This window comes from Olea europaea, chromosome 16, assembly GCF_002742605.1.
Source record: "Olea europaea var. sylvestris chromosome 16, O_europaea_v1, whole genome shotgun sequence".
Classification (NCBI taxonomy): domain Eukaryota; kingdom Viridiplantae; phylum Streptophyta; class Magnoliopsida; order Lamiales; family Oleaceae; genus Olea; species Olea europaea.
The window spans coordinates 14,738,975-14,755,067 of record NC_036252.1 but is presented as its reverse complement, the minus strand read 5'-3'; the positions used below and the strand labels follow the sequence as shown (position 1 = coordinate 14,755,067).

The following is a 16,093-nucleotide window of genomic DNA, read 5'->3' as shown; positions in this document are numbered from 1 at the left end:
TTAGGTTTTAAATCAAACCAAACCGCTTCGAAGTGTATTGGTTTAGGTTTCAATATTTGCAAACCGTTTCAAATTTCCAAACCGTTTACCAAAAAAATTTGAAAATAAATTAGTCTAAATTTTATTAACCCAATTAAAATTTAATACATTTCAGTTAACAAGATACATCCATATTAGACATAATTCAATTGAACTCAATTCGACAAGTTTACATCTCAATTAATTAATTAAATTATATCCAAATACCCATTAGTCAGCAAAATTATAAATATAAAATCATTAAATTGGGTAAAGCGTTGAATAATTGCTGCTAAACCATATTCATCGATTCTCCATTATAATTGAGCAGACAATTAAATCTAAATTTTTAATTCAAACTTGCATATTTCATTTCCTTCTACTAATAATTTTCTTAAATTTTATTTAAATTCAAGTCAGATTATCCAAATTCTTTTAGTTTTTGGTAATCTTTTTCTATGTTTTTATTGATAGTTATGTTGTTTTGTTCTAACAATTATCGGACTTTCTTAAAGTAATTCGCTAATATTTGGATGGAATGGAAGTATTGAATGATACACAAAAAACCACAGTAGTTAAGTATTATTGTATTTTATTCTTTTATTCATTTTCTTTTATTAGTTATTTTATATTATTTAACTATAATCAATGAATTCATGTACTGTATTTTTATATTTATGAAGAGAATGAATCGTGTATTACAATTGTAAATGGATGCCATTAGTATGGATAAAGAGTTTAAAATATTTATATCATATTGTTGCATTATAATGATTATAATTATATAATTTTTCTTTAATAATTTTTTTAATAATACAACTTATGTTTTAACATGAAATTTTAGACTAATATTTTCGATTTAACTTATTCGATATTGTTGACACACTAAAAGTGCATCTCAAAAAGTGAAGCTCAATTGGGGAGTCTAGAATAAAGGTCCAAACAGGATTATTGATAAATACAGTGGAAGCCCACGAACATAGTGACACCATCGCCCAATGTTGCAAGATGCCCAGAATCTGAGCGAATGGAGTGCCTTATGGTCGCCCAGAGCGATGACCCCGTTCTCGTCCAAACCTTCGAATCGCCCATGGTCTTAGCAAACATAAAATATTATGGTTGTCCAGAATAGCAGTTATTGAGTAATCTTATCACATTCCACGATTCAAGGAGCCAGTTGAAGGCGGTTAAACGATAAAGAGTAATGACAGTAGTTAGAGACGACAGTTCCACGATAAGATAGCCACCATAAAGAAAGTGAGTAGTTACAAAACAATCAAACAGTTTCCAAACAGTTTGTCAAGAGGAAGTCATCAAGGGAATATAAAAAGGAAGAGAAGATATAGAATAGAAGACCTCGTAATCAAATACTCTCAAACAGAGAATATGTAATTTTAATTTCTTAACTTAAATTTAAACACTTCTTTTAATACTCGTGTGTTTGCACCCCTTGAAGGTATTCTGTTTATTTTCAATTGTAAATCATCGCCAATAAAACACCCCTTTTTGAAACTTTGTCTCAAAAGGTCTGTTCTTTATACAATCGTCTGATCCCTTTTAAACTGTAGTTTTAAACCAAAATAAACCGAAAAAATGGTTTGAATTGGTTTGATTTATAAATTGATGTGGTTTTGTTTGGTTTGAAAAAAATTCAAACTACTCCAAATGATTTGATTTGAAAACTTGTCTTAAACCGTCCAAAAATCGAACTGCATTCACCCATATGAGACATAAATAATACTCACACAAAAACATGGTTCTTAACCGGTCCGGATAAACCCATCCGGTCCCTATAAGGAAGAAGAAAACTCCAGTTTCCAAACAGCCGTTAAAAGGCCCATTTACAGAACTAGGGCTTCTAGTTTTACTCGGCCTCGTCTCATATATAAATCATACAACAACAGCGTTTGCTACGCCTCTCACACACAGAACATCCCCGTCGAAGTGAGAGAGAGGGAGATCGAGAGAACCAGGACTCGTCGGAGATGGTCACTTACAAGGTTTGCTCTTAATTATATGCTTGTGTTTATTAGTCTGTGTTTGACTGAAGAAATTGGATTTGAAATGTTTATTATTGGTTTTATGCTTATGTGTTTATAAGTCTGCGTTAGATTGAAGAAATTGGCTTTGAAATGCTGATTAACGATATTGATCGGTTTCGTGTGTGTTGCACTTTGTGTAGTTTCATCAGTACCAGGTCGTTGGGAGAGCTCTGCCGACGGCAACGGACGAGCACCCTAAGATCTACCGAATGAAGCTATGGGCCACAAATGAGGTTCGTGCCAAGTCCAAGTTTTGGTACGATCTATGCCCTCTGCTTCACATTCATAGGCGCTCTTGTTTTTGATTTGTTTAATTTTAGGGCTTGAGATGTCACATTTCATTATCTTTTTGGGTTGATTTTCGTTAATGAAGGTATTTCCTGAGGAAGCTTAAGAAGGTGAAGAAGAGCAATGGCCAGATGCTTGCAATCAACGAGGTATGTAAATATCAGACGCCTTACACTATTTTGAGAGTCTACCTTTAGGAAAAATGGTTATGTTTTAATCCAAAGCAATATATTTGAGTCCATAATGCAGGTTTAGCTAATTTCACGATCCTTTGGTGCTTATGCATTTTTTCTTTTTCTTTTATCCTGCTTGGTTGCTTTCTCGTAACACGTTTTGCTTTGCAGAGGTAGAACATTTGGAACACTTCAAAGATAATATTGAAAATGCTTTTTGTTCTTTTCAATTTTCAATTATGGCTTATATTATGATGTTTCTTTTTCTTCTGTTTTCATATGATCAAAGTATGCAATGTCATGGCTAATTGAATATGGATGCAAAACAATGTTACCAATTCTCTGCATGAAATGATTGAATGTTTCTTTTCCGCTCTGGGATAGCGGGAAGTAGTTACTGAAATTTTTTTTATGTCTGTCTACCAACACTTGCTATATATCTTAATCCTTCGTAAACTTGCACGGCAATTCATTTTATTTTAATGTTTTGAACTGTAGACCTGTTTATAGGTTGCTCTAGTGATTTTGGTTTCACATCTTCAAGTGACAATTACCTGTAGACGTGGTAGGAACTTGTATCCTATTCAAGTTTATGATGCTGAAATTGTTCAAGGAACAAGTTGCAAAGGAAGTGGAAAATGCCTAACTTTCTAACTTTATGTGAAATGGCCTATTTTTCTATATGCTATATGATAATCTCAAATCCCTTTTTGACTTTTTCCACCTCTACGTTCTTATATCCCTACCACCCATCTGTCTGCCCTGCCTGCTTCCCATTCCTTCCCCTGTTTTATACCTGCTCCTTTCCCTTTCCCTTTCCCTGTATTTATCTCAACCCCTCTATTTGGAGTGTGATTTTTTTTTTTTCTGCATTTAGTGGGGAAAAGGTCAAACTTGAGCAGTGAAACGGGAGGGGTCGGGGGAAGCAGCGATGGAGGGCGGGGTGAAGATGGGGTAGGAGTATGAATGAAAGGTTGTCAAAGTAGTTTTTTAAATAAGCTGTAATTGAAATTATAGTTCAAAAGGTGTTCTCATCCATAAGATTAGGAAGTGCACACTTTTAATCTTGGCCGTTTACTGCTCTGAGAAGGCACTTGTGAAGAACTCACCCACGAGTTTGCATCTCTGTCTCAAACATGTTGCTGCAACTAGTTCTTTGGTCATTTTCGTGATAATCCATCATTGATGCCTGTGTTAGAACTGATGATTGTTAATAGTTGATGGATATTGTACAATCTAGTATACTGTTTCAATAGATATATTAAGCCCTATCCAATGCAACTCTATGCTATTGAGGTTTAGTGTTTGTTCCACTTTTTCTAATGTCTTATGGCTTGGCCTTACACTTGTATCTGATTTATTATTTTCCTGTTCATAGATATTTGAGAAAAACCCAACTACCATCAAGAACTATGGTATATGGCTCCGTTACCAGAGTAGAACTGGCTATCACAACATGTACAAAGAGTACCGTGATACTACCTTGAATGGTGCTGTTGAACAAATGTATACTGAGATGGCTTCCCGTCATAGAGTTCGCCACCACTGCATTCAAATTATCAAGACAGCAACAATCCCAGCTAAACTTTGCAAGAGGGAGAGTACCAAGCAGTTCCACAACTCGAAGATCAAGTTCCCCTTGGTGTTCAGGAAAGTGAGGCCACCAACCAGGAAGCTCAAGACTACATACAAGGCTACTAGACCTAACCTGTTTATGTAAACATGTTGGTCATTTGCTTGGAGGGAAGAATGGCCTATTTTCTGCAATTTTGTTGCTTTAATTTTGGGTGAGAAGTGAGTCCTTCTCAGGTGCTTGACGGATATTTTCATTTTAATTACATAGGGTATTAGACTTGTCACAATAGACGGTTATCAAAATGTTGTATGTCAACGTTTTGGTCTATAGACTGCTTTCTACTTTATGTCGTTCCTTTCATGCCTTTTATATCTATCATCCATGGAAGTCTTATTTTATCTACATTTTGAGACATCGGATTCCTTGTTCACTGTGTTACTAGCTGTTCCATGCGTACCTTGTAATGAATGTCTACTGCCTGCTTTTCTTGTTCATTTTTTGCTGTCGTCCCAACTCGGGAGTGTTCGTTCGTACTCCGAGGATGATCTCTCAAATTTGTTTATAAATTCTGCCTTCCCATAAATTGATTGTGTTTGATGGCTTATCTGTATTTTACTTGTTTCAAGCCTGCGTGTATGCAACTTGGTTGTAAGAAGCTAGTTTGCTTGCTTGAAACTCTAAATCATTAACATTTAGGCCACGTTTGATATGGCAACTTTTCTATGGAAATTGGATAAGATTTTCTCTTTTAAAAGTTTTTACATTTTTGATGTCATCAATTTTCTAGGGAATTGAAATTCCAACTTTCGGCCACACGTGTACCTTTTCCACGAAATGGAGGAATTCATTTTCTCACGTATTAGGTGGTTTTTAATTTTCTAGGTTGACTTTTTATTTTTTTTTATTTTTTAGCAATGGAAACAAGTTTTATTAACAATTATAACAGATTCTTTCATTTTAGTGGACAATTTTCATATAAAACAAAGTCAAACAAAAATTATCGATTTTTTTGATTTTTTTTTCTTTGGACAATTAAAATAAATTTCATTCCCAATACTAGTAAATTTTAGCCCTTTAACTGACAATTTTCATGTAAAACAAAGTCAAATAAATACAAAAATACAATTTTATTTCAAAATTTTACATGTGGAAAATTATACCAATCAAACAATAATTTACAATTACTAGAAAAATAATTTTTAGGCAATTCAATTTTTTTTTAATTCATTTTCTTTCCATTCAAATTCCACATTTACAATCAAACGAATCCGTACACATAATCTTGTTCCATATCTCTGTATGATTCCAACCCCAAGAACTACAATCATTAAAATTATACATCATAAATTCGACTCCATTATTTCAAAAAACACTGATATTGTCTCTCGCCAAAGGACGAAACGTGTGGATTAACAAAATTCGTATTCTGGAGATGGTTTATCCATTTTTGTTTTTCTGAAAAATTTTTGACGTAGAAGCAATTATGTTCTCTTTCTTTCTACCTGAGTTTATGCACAAACTCTTTAGGGCCTGCTTGGGAGTGATTTTGATAATTGATTTTTGATCGTTAGGGGAAAAGTAAGGTCCACTTATGAGAGAAAAAGTTAAATATGACGGCTGGGATAGTGAAATAACGGTTAAAAAATTAATTTTTTGGGAGGAAAAATCGCCCCCGAACAGACCCTTAATTTTTTTAATTTCAGTCTTATCCTCTCAAAAGGAGGACGGAACCCAGAGCCAATGACTTTGGTAAAGTTTGGGTATGGAATTAATTTATATTTCAAAATTCAATTGATAACTTTTATAAGAATTCACGCTGAATTATGGTTTTCAAGCCATTTTAATGTTTATTTTAATTTTTATTACTCCTCTATTTCACATGTCGTACACTCGACAAGTTATACCCTACAACGATTAGTTGAGAAATTGCCACTCATTTTACAGGATCCGAATTGACCCAATGTCATATTCAAGCCAACCACATTACAGCCTTGGATACTGCAATTGACTCTATATGACAATTCAAGCAGCTAAGCATAGACCAATTGATTGTGCCGTGATAATGAACACAACACTTGATATTCGAAAGAGTGGTGTAGACTTTACCAGTCACCATTGTCCACATATGAATGTATATATATATATACATTGTTTATATGAAATCGAGTTATGTGATATTTGTATCAAAACCAATATTCAGTCTATTTGTCTTTCACGTCCAAATCCTATTTTGACTTGAGCATGTATTGTCTATTGTCATCGTCGCACTCAGAGCAACGACCACAGAAAAAAAATTGACCCCCTTTTTTAGCCCCCTTTTTTAAAAAAAAAAAAAAAATATATATATATATATATATATATATATATATTCTTAAACAGTATTTTGACCTTATTTTAACCACACATTTTTCAATAAAATAATATTATACACAAATCTAAAACTTTTCTCTTATTTTTAAACCACATATTTCTCATCAATATACTATTTAAAAATGTATTCTTATGTAAAGAACGGGGCTCAAACAAGAGCTTATTCTATTGACAATTGAATTCAACATGGTTTTGAAGTCAATTCTGGATATTCGAATAATTATTGACAGAGGCAAGCATATTAACGAGTCGGAGTTTAATGTCATCTGTACCAAAAAGAGGTTATTATAGAGTTTGAATAATTCTATTATAGGAACACTATTCTTGTGTTGATCCCATAGACGACACAAGAATTGAGATTGATGACGTTGTATGAAATATGTAACAAGATCATAACAATATAAAACAAGATTAAAGTAAAGTGCAAAAGAGAGTAAAGTAGAGGAACGACATTTTATTATAACGACAATATGGATAGAATCATACAACTCAACAATAAAAGCTTAGACAAAACTAAAAGAGGAGGCACATATATATGCCACGAGTTAAACCCTAAAAGAGTCATAAAAGGTAACAAATTAGGTTAGAAAACGCGTAAGGCCCAAAAACACGTGACACACAAGAGTGAATCATGCGATCACATGGTTATCTTCCATGTGGCCGCATGGAAGTGGAGAAACGGGTGCCAACAGATTTGAGACCCCAAACCTAACATATTGTGCTTAAGATATTTTGCCTGCAATTTTTTTTTTTTTTTTAAATTTTAGTCTTAACCTCTGAAAAGGAGGCAAACTCAAGTCAATTACCGTGGTAGGGTTTTGCTATTATCACTTGAACTAGACATACTCACACACACTTGTTTTTTCCCACAACAATGTGGACGTCACAATGAGATTGATTGAAATGAATTTTATGCTATGGAAAAGTGTAGTAGAGATCCTTTTATTCATTTTTTTTTTTTGGATAAATTTTTCCTTGCACCGTCAACTTCTCCCCTTCACACAATCATAAAAGAAAAAGAAAAAGAATAATAATAAATTGAAAAAAATAATTTTATTCCATTTCTTGTAAACAAGAGTTGGTATAATAGTGAGTTTTTGTGATCAATTTAGTCAAAGCCCAAAGTCAATGTTAGTATGCTCATCCTAATCCCCAATCGGGTTTCTTTTTAGTTGAATAGAAATTCTCCATTGGAACCATATAAAATTGTTCATGATGGCACCCAAATCAAAGCAAGATATGAAGTTTGACAACTCACGCATCATATAGTCCCAAAATTATTATTTGTTGACTCGTCTTGAAAAAACAACCCAACATCATAATTACAACAAATAAAGCAAAATTTTATCATTTTTTAATATATAGCTCAGTAATAATTAAAGTTGAACCCCAATCTTGAGAACTCCATCGCTCTACCCCTGAAGTATCGTGAGAGAGGTAAACCACGAGATGTGACCCAATAGGTTAGGGAACAAGAGCTTGCCCGTACACTGGTGTTTATGAAAAGTCCAATTCCATATCTCAGGAATCGAACCCTCATACTACGACTGCTGACAAGACTGAAATTACCTCACTTCTGTCCTTTACACCATTGGGTTATACCCATGAGGCTACAGCTCAGTAATATTTAATATGCCAGGATGAGGTGTTTTCAGTTTTTTGTTTAGGCTGTCACACATCATTTTTCTTGGACTTAAGAGGTCAATTATGAGGATTAAAAAGTGAAATGATCTCATTTAAACAAAATTTGCACATAATATATCTTTTTTACTTTAAGATCAACTCATTTTATGACACGAGAAACCCATTTTTCAACTGATGATTAAGGTAATGCATGAAGTGGCAGGATTCGATTTGATTCGATTTGCATATGTTTGATGTAAAGAATTAGAGACGTGAAAAATAACAAAAAGAAAGCAACGATGGTTTGACTCATAGTCATATGGTACAATGTCGATCTTTCTTGAAAATAATATAAGTAGGAACTTCAATATCTTGTCTTTTATAATATGTTAAATTATCTTATATAAAATTTAAGTTGCTGCAATGGTGAGAAATTTGTAGTATTTTATATCCTCAGCGATGGTGAAATTCAAGATTATATCAAATTTATCAGAGGATTTACTTTCATTAGATACATGAAGTCATTTAAGGCAATGATGAATGTGAAGAATTCATCCAAAACACTTGGGAGAGCTATAAATGATGCATTACAGATTATGATGTTTGAAATAAATCTTTAATTGGATCCCGTTCGAGAATGTGGCAAAAAGAACTTCTTACATTAAGTTGTAGAGTTTAATTATCGTCGTTATGTCGTGGTCAAAATCTAATTAAGTATATAGAAATTTCACACTTGTAATTTATATTTTCCCCTACTTTTTTTCTTGTAAATGGGGAGCCATTATTAGGGATTATGTAGAAAGGACAGACTTTAGAGAAAATAGAGTGTTCGATTACTCTCTCGTAGTTTTCTTTTCATCATAATGAATCAATGCAACCGTGAAAGGGGAAATAGTCTCATATCGAAGCAAATATCTATAATAAACCTTGTGCATTCTCTTGTCTTTTTTCTTTATTATGATTTTATTGCTCTTGTAGTGTAAAATTAAGATTTCAAATCCTCATGTATTCATACTAAAATGCAATAGCAATTTTTTAGAATTAAGTTGGTATAATTATAGAAGTCATAGGATAATTTTTTATATTAATCTGCATCTATAGGTGGCTTTTTAAGTTCGTCGTCAAATTCCAGAGTTCAACCTTAGACAGGCGGTGGAAACTATCAAGTTGGAGTACGATAGGGGCAGAGGAAATAATTAATCTTATGGTTGCACTTAATTATGCTTCTTCACACTGTTCATAATTGTCACAAACAGATGACAAGCAAGCATGTCCCAAATGTGTAGATTGACTAACAAATTCTCATACAAGCTGCTAATTTTATAAATCATTCAAGTGCTTGCATTTTTTATTTTTTATTTTTAAATTACAAGATTAAACGTAATTACTACTTAGCTAAAATACAAACTTCTTTATTCAAAAATATGAACAGAAATGGTAATTAAGATAATCAAAGTGGCTTCTGTCTAATCAAAACCCAAAGCTATAATTACCACACAGACTAAAGATGTTAATTGATTTTCTAGTTTGGAGAAAGACAGTATAAAGCAATGGATATTATAAAGTAGACAATCTTGAAAAGCAAAAGAGAGAAAGTAAAGAAGAGAGATCATTGCATGCTCAGATACACTAAAGAACGCCCACTGGTTTTTCAACTTCTCTTCCAATAAGAACAACATTACGTATCCATTAATCTGTGGCCTGTTTTTGTTCAGATTTTTGAAGATTTTCTTGGATAGTAAATACTGAATGATGCATATAATTCAGAAAATCTTCTCTTTTAGTATTTATTTTAGTGTTGTGCTCCTCTTTCTTGTACATTTTGCTGAAGGCTCATCTGATGAACAGAAGAAATCTGGCAGTCTTCGCAACAGCAGTAAAAATGTAAGATAATTTTATCTTTTTTATTCAGGTTTAGGATAATTGATTCAGAATTTTACTTCATTTTAAATTCTGGGGTCGTTTCTGTATGAGAAAAGGTATATGGAAAAACTTTTATTCTTCTTCTTGATTGCTGGCAAGTAGACGCAGCTCTCAGAATTGAGAGGATGAATCACTATATATCTGCACGCACTTTTCTGATTATTATTACTCTCGGAAGTAGGATTTTGGGCTTAATCTGTAACAATTTGTGCAGGTAAATTATCGAAAGACATTGGATATTACACTCCACGGAGTTCTTTTATGGGCTTCAATGGGATTCTTAATGCCTCTTGGAGTACTAACAATCAGAATGTCCAGTACAGAGGAATGCCACCAGACGTGGCGAAAAAAATTGTTCTACGTTCACGCAATTCTGCAGGTAAATCATCTTTCTGGTTTTTTCGTTCTCAGCAGTAAATACATAACAATAAGAATAATGCCGTAATGGAGTTACATAATAGTTACGTACAGATGACTGTCGAAAAGAGTGTGACTTTTTGTTTTTGCTTTTTTTTGGACGAAGAAATTCTGAACCTATTATAATCATTATATACATGTAGTACAGCCAAAATAATAAAAAATAATTCTTTTGACTTGATGTGATCAAATCATAGTGTTCCTCTATAGTCATATGGTGTTACAATTGAACATTTTCAACTTTTACTGCTGCACAATCATGATGCACTTTAGTAATGTGATGGAATTAAGGTTCAAAATTAAACAAAACTGAGCCCACAAGTAGGTAGGAGTAGAACAAATACATTTTGAACATGATTACTATGAAGTCATGGGAAGAAAAGAAAAGGAACAACAATATTATTCTTACGGATTTTATTTCGATTTTATTGTCGATCAGGCGACACCCGAATTTAAATTGTATTAAACAAACTTCGGTTTCTTTTTCTTAAAGCTTGAGATTCGATCTTAAAAGGTCAACCTTATTAAGAGGGCTAGTCTAAATCCTTTATAAATTGATATATATTTTCATCTTTATTCGATGTGAGAAGATGGTGGCTCGTTTGAGCAAATCAATCTTGAAATCCGTATACTCATTTTTGTTTGTAATTTGAAGGTGCTATCAGTACTACTTGCTACAGTTGGAGCAGTTCTTTCAATAAGAAAATTTGAGAACACATTTGATAACAGTCATCAAAGAATAGGATTAGCACTTTATGGTGCAACATATGTTCAAGTTTTGATTGGATTCAGAAGACCTAAGAGGTACACATTTCCATTAAAAAAAAAAAAAAAAAAAACCCTGCGCATCCAATTTTACACGCGTTGACGCTTCCATTTAGTTCGAAATTTGAATATGAAAAAATCGAAAATTTTCCTTTGTGCAGGGGAACAAGACGTAGAAGTTTATGGTACTTCTTGCACTGGATGCTAGGAACAACAATATGTTTGGTGGGAATTATAAATGTGTACACAGGATTACAGGCATACCACAAGAGAACATCAAAGGGTACAAGTCTTTGGAGCATAATTTTCACAGCTCAAGTTTCTTTTATGGCAGTTTTTTACCTTTTTCAAGATAAATGGGACTACATGAAAAAGCAAGGGATGATTCCATCAGAACCTGTGAATCCAAGAATGGACAGTACTCAGAAGGATAATTTTAATGAGGTATCATGCAGAAAAAGCAATGCACTTGGAACTCACTTTTCAAGGAGCAATGAACTCAATAAATTGTTTCAATTGACATGAATGGATTGATAATTGTTTGTTCATATTTCGATTTTTGATACATATATATTTTAGCGGTGGCTTTGATTTTTCTTCTCTTTTTGTATAATAAATAGTACTGTTGTTGTGATGAGTGGAACGGAGTAGCAGAAAAAGTTGGATTATTCTCCTTGTACATAAGGGGATCCATAATGGACACCCTTATGAATCCCATTATGTACGCCTAGCAACGTCCAAAAAAGTTTGTATGGCAAATTTTATAGTTGTTAAAACTTTAAATTATTATCGTGCTGTCTATCCTGTTGAGGCTTCAATCTTCAAATACTTAACTCTAAATTGATCATATTGCAATATTTAATTATTATTATTATTATTATTATTATTATTATTATTATTATTATTATTAGTTTGGTCAATTGAATTCTTAATTGGGTTGACTGTTTTTGGAACTGTGCTACCATTTTTCTGTGAAGACACTATCTATCTAATTGGCCGAATCTAATGAAAAATATGATTATGATGCGTTTGATTGTCAATATTTTTCCACGAAAAATGTATTATTTCCACTCAAAATTTTACTTTTGTACTATTTGATTGACATTTTTTTATGAAAAATATTTTCGTGCATTTGATTACGTGATCATATTTTCCTCAATATCAAGGAAAATATTTTCTTTGGGGGAGTAGGATTTTATTTTTCAAGGATTCACTCTATCTTATCTATTAATTCTCTCTTATTTACCCACTAATAAAAAATGGACAAATATAATATTTTCTAAATTGAAAACTAAATCAATGAAACACGTTTAAGTAACTATTTTCGAACAAATAACTTCTATGCAATTTTTATTTTCTTTCTATGTAAATTCCATACTCGCAATCAAACGCACACATGCCAATATTTTCCATGAAAAATGTAATCTTTTTTTTTTAATCCAAATTCCTACTATTATAATGTTTGATTGATATTTTTTTCATGGAAAAAATTTTCTTACTCTTGATCATGTGATTATATTTTCCTCGAAAATAAGAAAAATATTTTCTTTAGGGGGAGTAGGTTATTTTCAGGTAATTCATTATCTCTTTCTCTTTCATCTATCCCCTCTCTTATTCACCAACCAATAAAAATGGACAATGTAACATTTTATAGGTTGAAAATTAAATTAATTAAACACATTTAATTGATAATTTTCATGCAAATATTTGCTTGGAACTTATTTTATTTTCATGCTTGCAATCAAATACACCCTTAGAGTAAATTTCATGAGAACTCCTCAATATTTGGGATATATCACACATAGGTCCTTAAAAAGACCTACAACAATCCTCAAGAAGACTTTATCGACTTCTTCGATGAGACACGAGAAGAAATAGAAACCGAACTTATATTTTGTTTTGACATTTAACTCCTCAACATTCCTTTTTAAGTTTACTTTCATGAAACCATCCAAATTTTAACTTGAGAAAATAACCTTTCCCATACTAGCTTCAACATTATTAAAATGAAAGCTCAAGGAGTTAAATGTTGAAAAATATTATGGATTAGTTTGCAATTGAGTCTAATGCTATGGGCCACCATACGCAATTTATTGTGCACAAGATCATTTCAGCAAAATAATCTCGACATCGTCCTACTCTATAAAGATGAGAATATAGATCAATATATAAGTACTTCGATTACTTTTAGGGCTTGTTTGACATGACTTTTGTTTTTACATTTTTTTTTTGGTAGAATAACTGTTGGAAGAAGCTACCTTAAATTTTGTTTAGAAACCAATTCTTAAAAATGCTTCATATTCCAATAGTACTTTTAGAAAAAGTCACGTTGGTTCAAATTCCTCTAAAACTCCTTTAACTAAAGGAATATTTTCACAAAATTAGAAGAAATTATATTGTTGTAATAAGAATGTTAAGAGTTTGGATTGAAAATTATAATTTATAGAGTTATATTTACACAATTAAATGATCGTGCATAGGTCATGTTATTGAATAAAGTGAAACTAGAATGATTATTTTTTTGAGATAAAAGAAAAAGAAAAAGAAAAAGAAAATACAATTGAATGAATGTGCAACAGTCAATTCCTTAAAATGAAATGTAAATTTATTATTATTATTTTATTTATTTATTTTGTGATAAATGTGGTAATATTGGGACAAGAGGAAAAAAAAAAAAAGAATCAAATGACAATTATTAATGATCGTGTAATAGTCATTTTCTTTAATAAAATGATTTTTTTTTAATAAATGAAATAATGGTTATATATGAGATTGGAAATTCGGAACAATTAAAAAAGCAAAAAGTATGTCATGTCTGCTAGCTAAGGTGCTCGCTACATATAGCAACCTAGTTAACTTCTAACACAAATAAATATTCTTAACTAACACACTAATGCATTCATTAGAGGAATAAAAGTTGACTGCTGCCTAATATTTGACACTAACAGTATAATAAATATTCTTAACCAACCTAAAAAATGTCTATTAAAGAGATAAATTTGACTTTTACCTACTAATATTTGCACTAGCTAGGAACAACAAAAATACAGAGTGAATTACTCAAATGATCACTGAACTTTGTAAAAGGATTCTACGGGGTCATTGAGTTTTAAAAATCACCCAATTTATCACTGAACTTTGCAAAAGGTTCGATCAGGTCACTGAACTATAAAAATCACTCATTCATCATTGAACTTTGCAAAAGGTTTCCACGGGCTCACTGAACTTTGAAAATCATTCAATTCATCACTGAATTTTGCAAACGGTTTCCACGGGGTCTAAACCTTTAGCAAAGTTCAGTGATGGATTGGGTGATTTTTAAACTTTAGTAACCCCGTAGAACCCTTTTACAAAGTTCAGTGACCATTTTAATAATTCACTCCAAAAATACATGTTAAACCTGATACCTTCATAGCCCCATCCTGAATGGGATGCAGATTACCTGCCTAACCGTAAATGGGGTGGGGCCTAAGGTGGGGATGGGGCAATGATGCATGATCCTCGTCTCGCTACTTGTCTCGTTTAAATGTCATTTCGAATTAAAATTTTTTATCGAACAAAAAGTAAAGAATCGTCATTTTTAAAGAGAATGTGAGTTCTTCTTAACAAATAAAAAAATAATAATAATGATTTTCACTAATTAAAAATATGATAAAAATAAAAGAAAAAAATAAAAATAAATAAATAGGGCAGTTAAAAGGGGTGGGAGACCAATCTTGCTCTCGCCTTAATCGAGCATGGGTGATGTGATCCAAGAGCCGAGCCAGATGAAGGCTAGTGCGGGACGAGACTCGTTGATAATCAAAGGCGGACCGATGATGCTATCAAGGGAAAAGCAAGTGAAACAAGTGATGGAATTGCTCGTTCAAGAAACCATTGATGGGACGATGTTCGAGATTCAAAATGGGACAAATTTCATGTTCGGGTCGAAATTCGGCCAAAAAAGAGGCTGAACCGCAAAACCATGCGACCGCACCCCTTTAATGGCTTGCGGTCGCACAACCATAGTCAGGTAATTCGCTGGGGATTTTTGGGTCTACCATGCAATTGCATGGAAAAACAACCATGCGGCTGAATGATTTTAAAATTTGACACGTTTAATTTTTCGCGAATTTCCTTATTTTGTTAGAATTTGATATCAATTAGACTTCTTTCCATATTTTGATGATTTTATACGATTTTAGCTAGGATTTTAGCTTTAGTATAAATACTCTTTCCATTACATTGTGTAGGGACTTTTGGCTATTATTATTGAATTTAAGAGAGACTTTTACTTTCTTCCAATTTGTTCTTCTTTGAACAATAATTTAGAACTTATCAAGGATAATTCCTTGTGGAGTTTAACACCGGATCGTGGGTTCTTCAATTTGTATGCAAATGATCCATTGCATCACCGTTATCTTTGGATTCTTTGTTTCATCTTGTTGGGTTCATTCCAAACTGGTTATCAATTGACGTTCTTGGGTTCCACATCAATCTAGTTGTGTGTTTCGTAGTCTAAGTTGCTACGGGGTTCGCATCAATTGCTATTAGAGCTTTGGTTCCAATTTAATCAAGTTCTATTTTTAATTTTCTTGTTAATTCGTAGTTTTCTTTGATTTCCAATTTCCTTCCTTGTTCTTGAGTCGTTCTTCAATTTATTCATTCAATTCATATTTTTCGTTGGTAGTATAATCTCTTGTGTTAGTAAAAAAAAAAAAAAAGGTTACTGTACATCCTGATAAAAAAAATGTTACTGTTTATGTAAAAAAAAATATTATTTTTTTATTATTTGCTTGATTTGCTACCAACAAGTTCATATTCAAATTCCTAAATTTCAAAGTTCTCTTTCAATTCTTTAATTTCGTCAATTATTCCGTTGAAATTTTATTGAGTCCATTCAAGTTTCATTCCATTTG

The 16,093-nt window shown here is 32.3% G+C and overlaps 2 protein-coding genes across 2 annotated transcripts; both read left to right on the top strand.

Moving 5' to 3' along the window:
• Positions 1 to 1,869: 1,869 nt before the first annotated feature.
• Positions 1,870 to 4,591, top strand: LOC111412225 (60S ribosomal protein L18a-like). The gene is made up of 4 exons (XM_023043065.1): positions 1,870 to 2,018; positions 2,201 to 2,316; positions 2,434 to 2,497; positions 3,900 to 4,591. The coding sequence occupies exons 1-4, from the start codon at positions 2,004 to 2,006 to the stop codon at positions 4,239 to 4,241; spliced, it is 537 nt and encodes a 178-aa protein (XP_022898833.1). The 5' UTR covers positions 1,870 to 2,003; the 3' UTR covers positions 4,242 to 4,591.
• A 5,084-nt stretch (positions 4,592 to 9,675) lies between these two features.
• LOC111412224 (cytochrome b561 domain-containing protein At4g18260-like) lies at positions 9,676 to 11,981 on the top strand. Its single transcript, XM_023043063.1, has 4 exons — positions 9,676 to 9,974; positions 10,228 to 10,392; positions 11,086 to 11,234; positions 11,357 to 11,981. The coding sequence occupies exons 1-4, from the start codon at positions 9,840 to 9,842 to the stop codon at positions 11,718 to 11,720; spliced, it is 813 nt and encodes a 270-aa protein (XP_022898831.1). The 5' UTR covers positions 9,676 to 9,839; the 3' UTR covers positions 11,721 to 11,981.
• Positions 11,982 to 16,093: the final 4,112 nt, after the last annotated feature.

Excerpts from the sequence above, each read along its gene's own strand:
- LOC111412225 (XM_023043065.1), top strand. Across the intron at positions 2,317-2,433 it reads CGTGCCAAGTCCAAGTTTTG|GTATTTCCTGAGGAAGCTTA; the intron begins GTACGATCTATG and ends TCGTTAATGAAG. Across the intron at positions 2,498-3,899 it reads AGATGCTTGCAATCAACGAG|ATATTTGAGAAAAACCCAAC; the intron begins GTATGTAAATAT and ends TCCTGTTCATAG.
- LOC111412224 (XM_023043063.1), top strand. The coding sequence starts at position 9,840 with ATGATGCATATAATTCAGAAAATCTTCTCTTTTAGTATTTATTTTAGT. Across the intron at positions 9,975-10,227 it reads TTCGCAACAGCAGTAAAAAT|GTAAATTATCGAAAGACATT; the intron begins GTAAGATAATTT and ends CAATTTGTGCAG. Across the intron at positions 11,235-11,356 it reads GGATTCAGAAGACCTAAGAG|GGGAACAAGACGTAGAAGTT; the intron begins GTACACATTTCC and ends TCCTTTGTGCAG.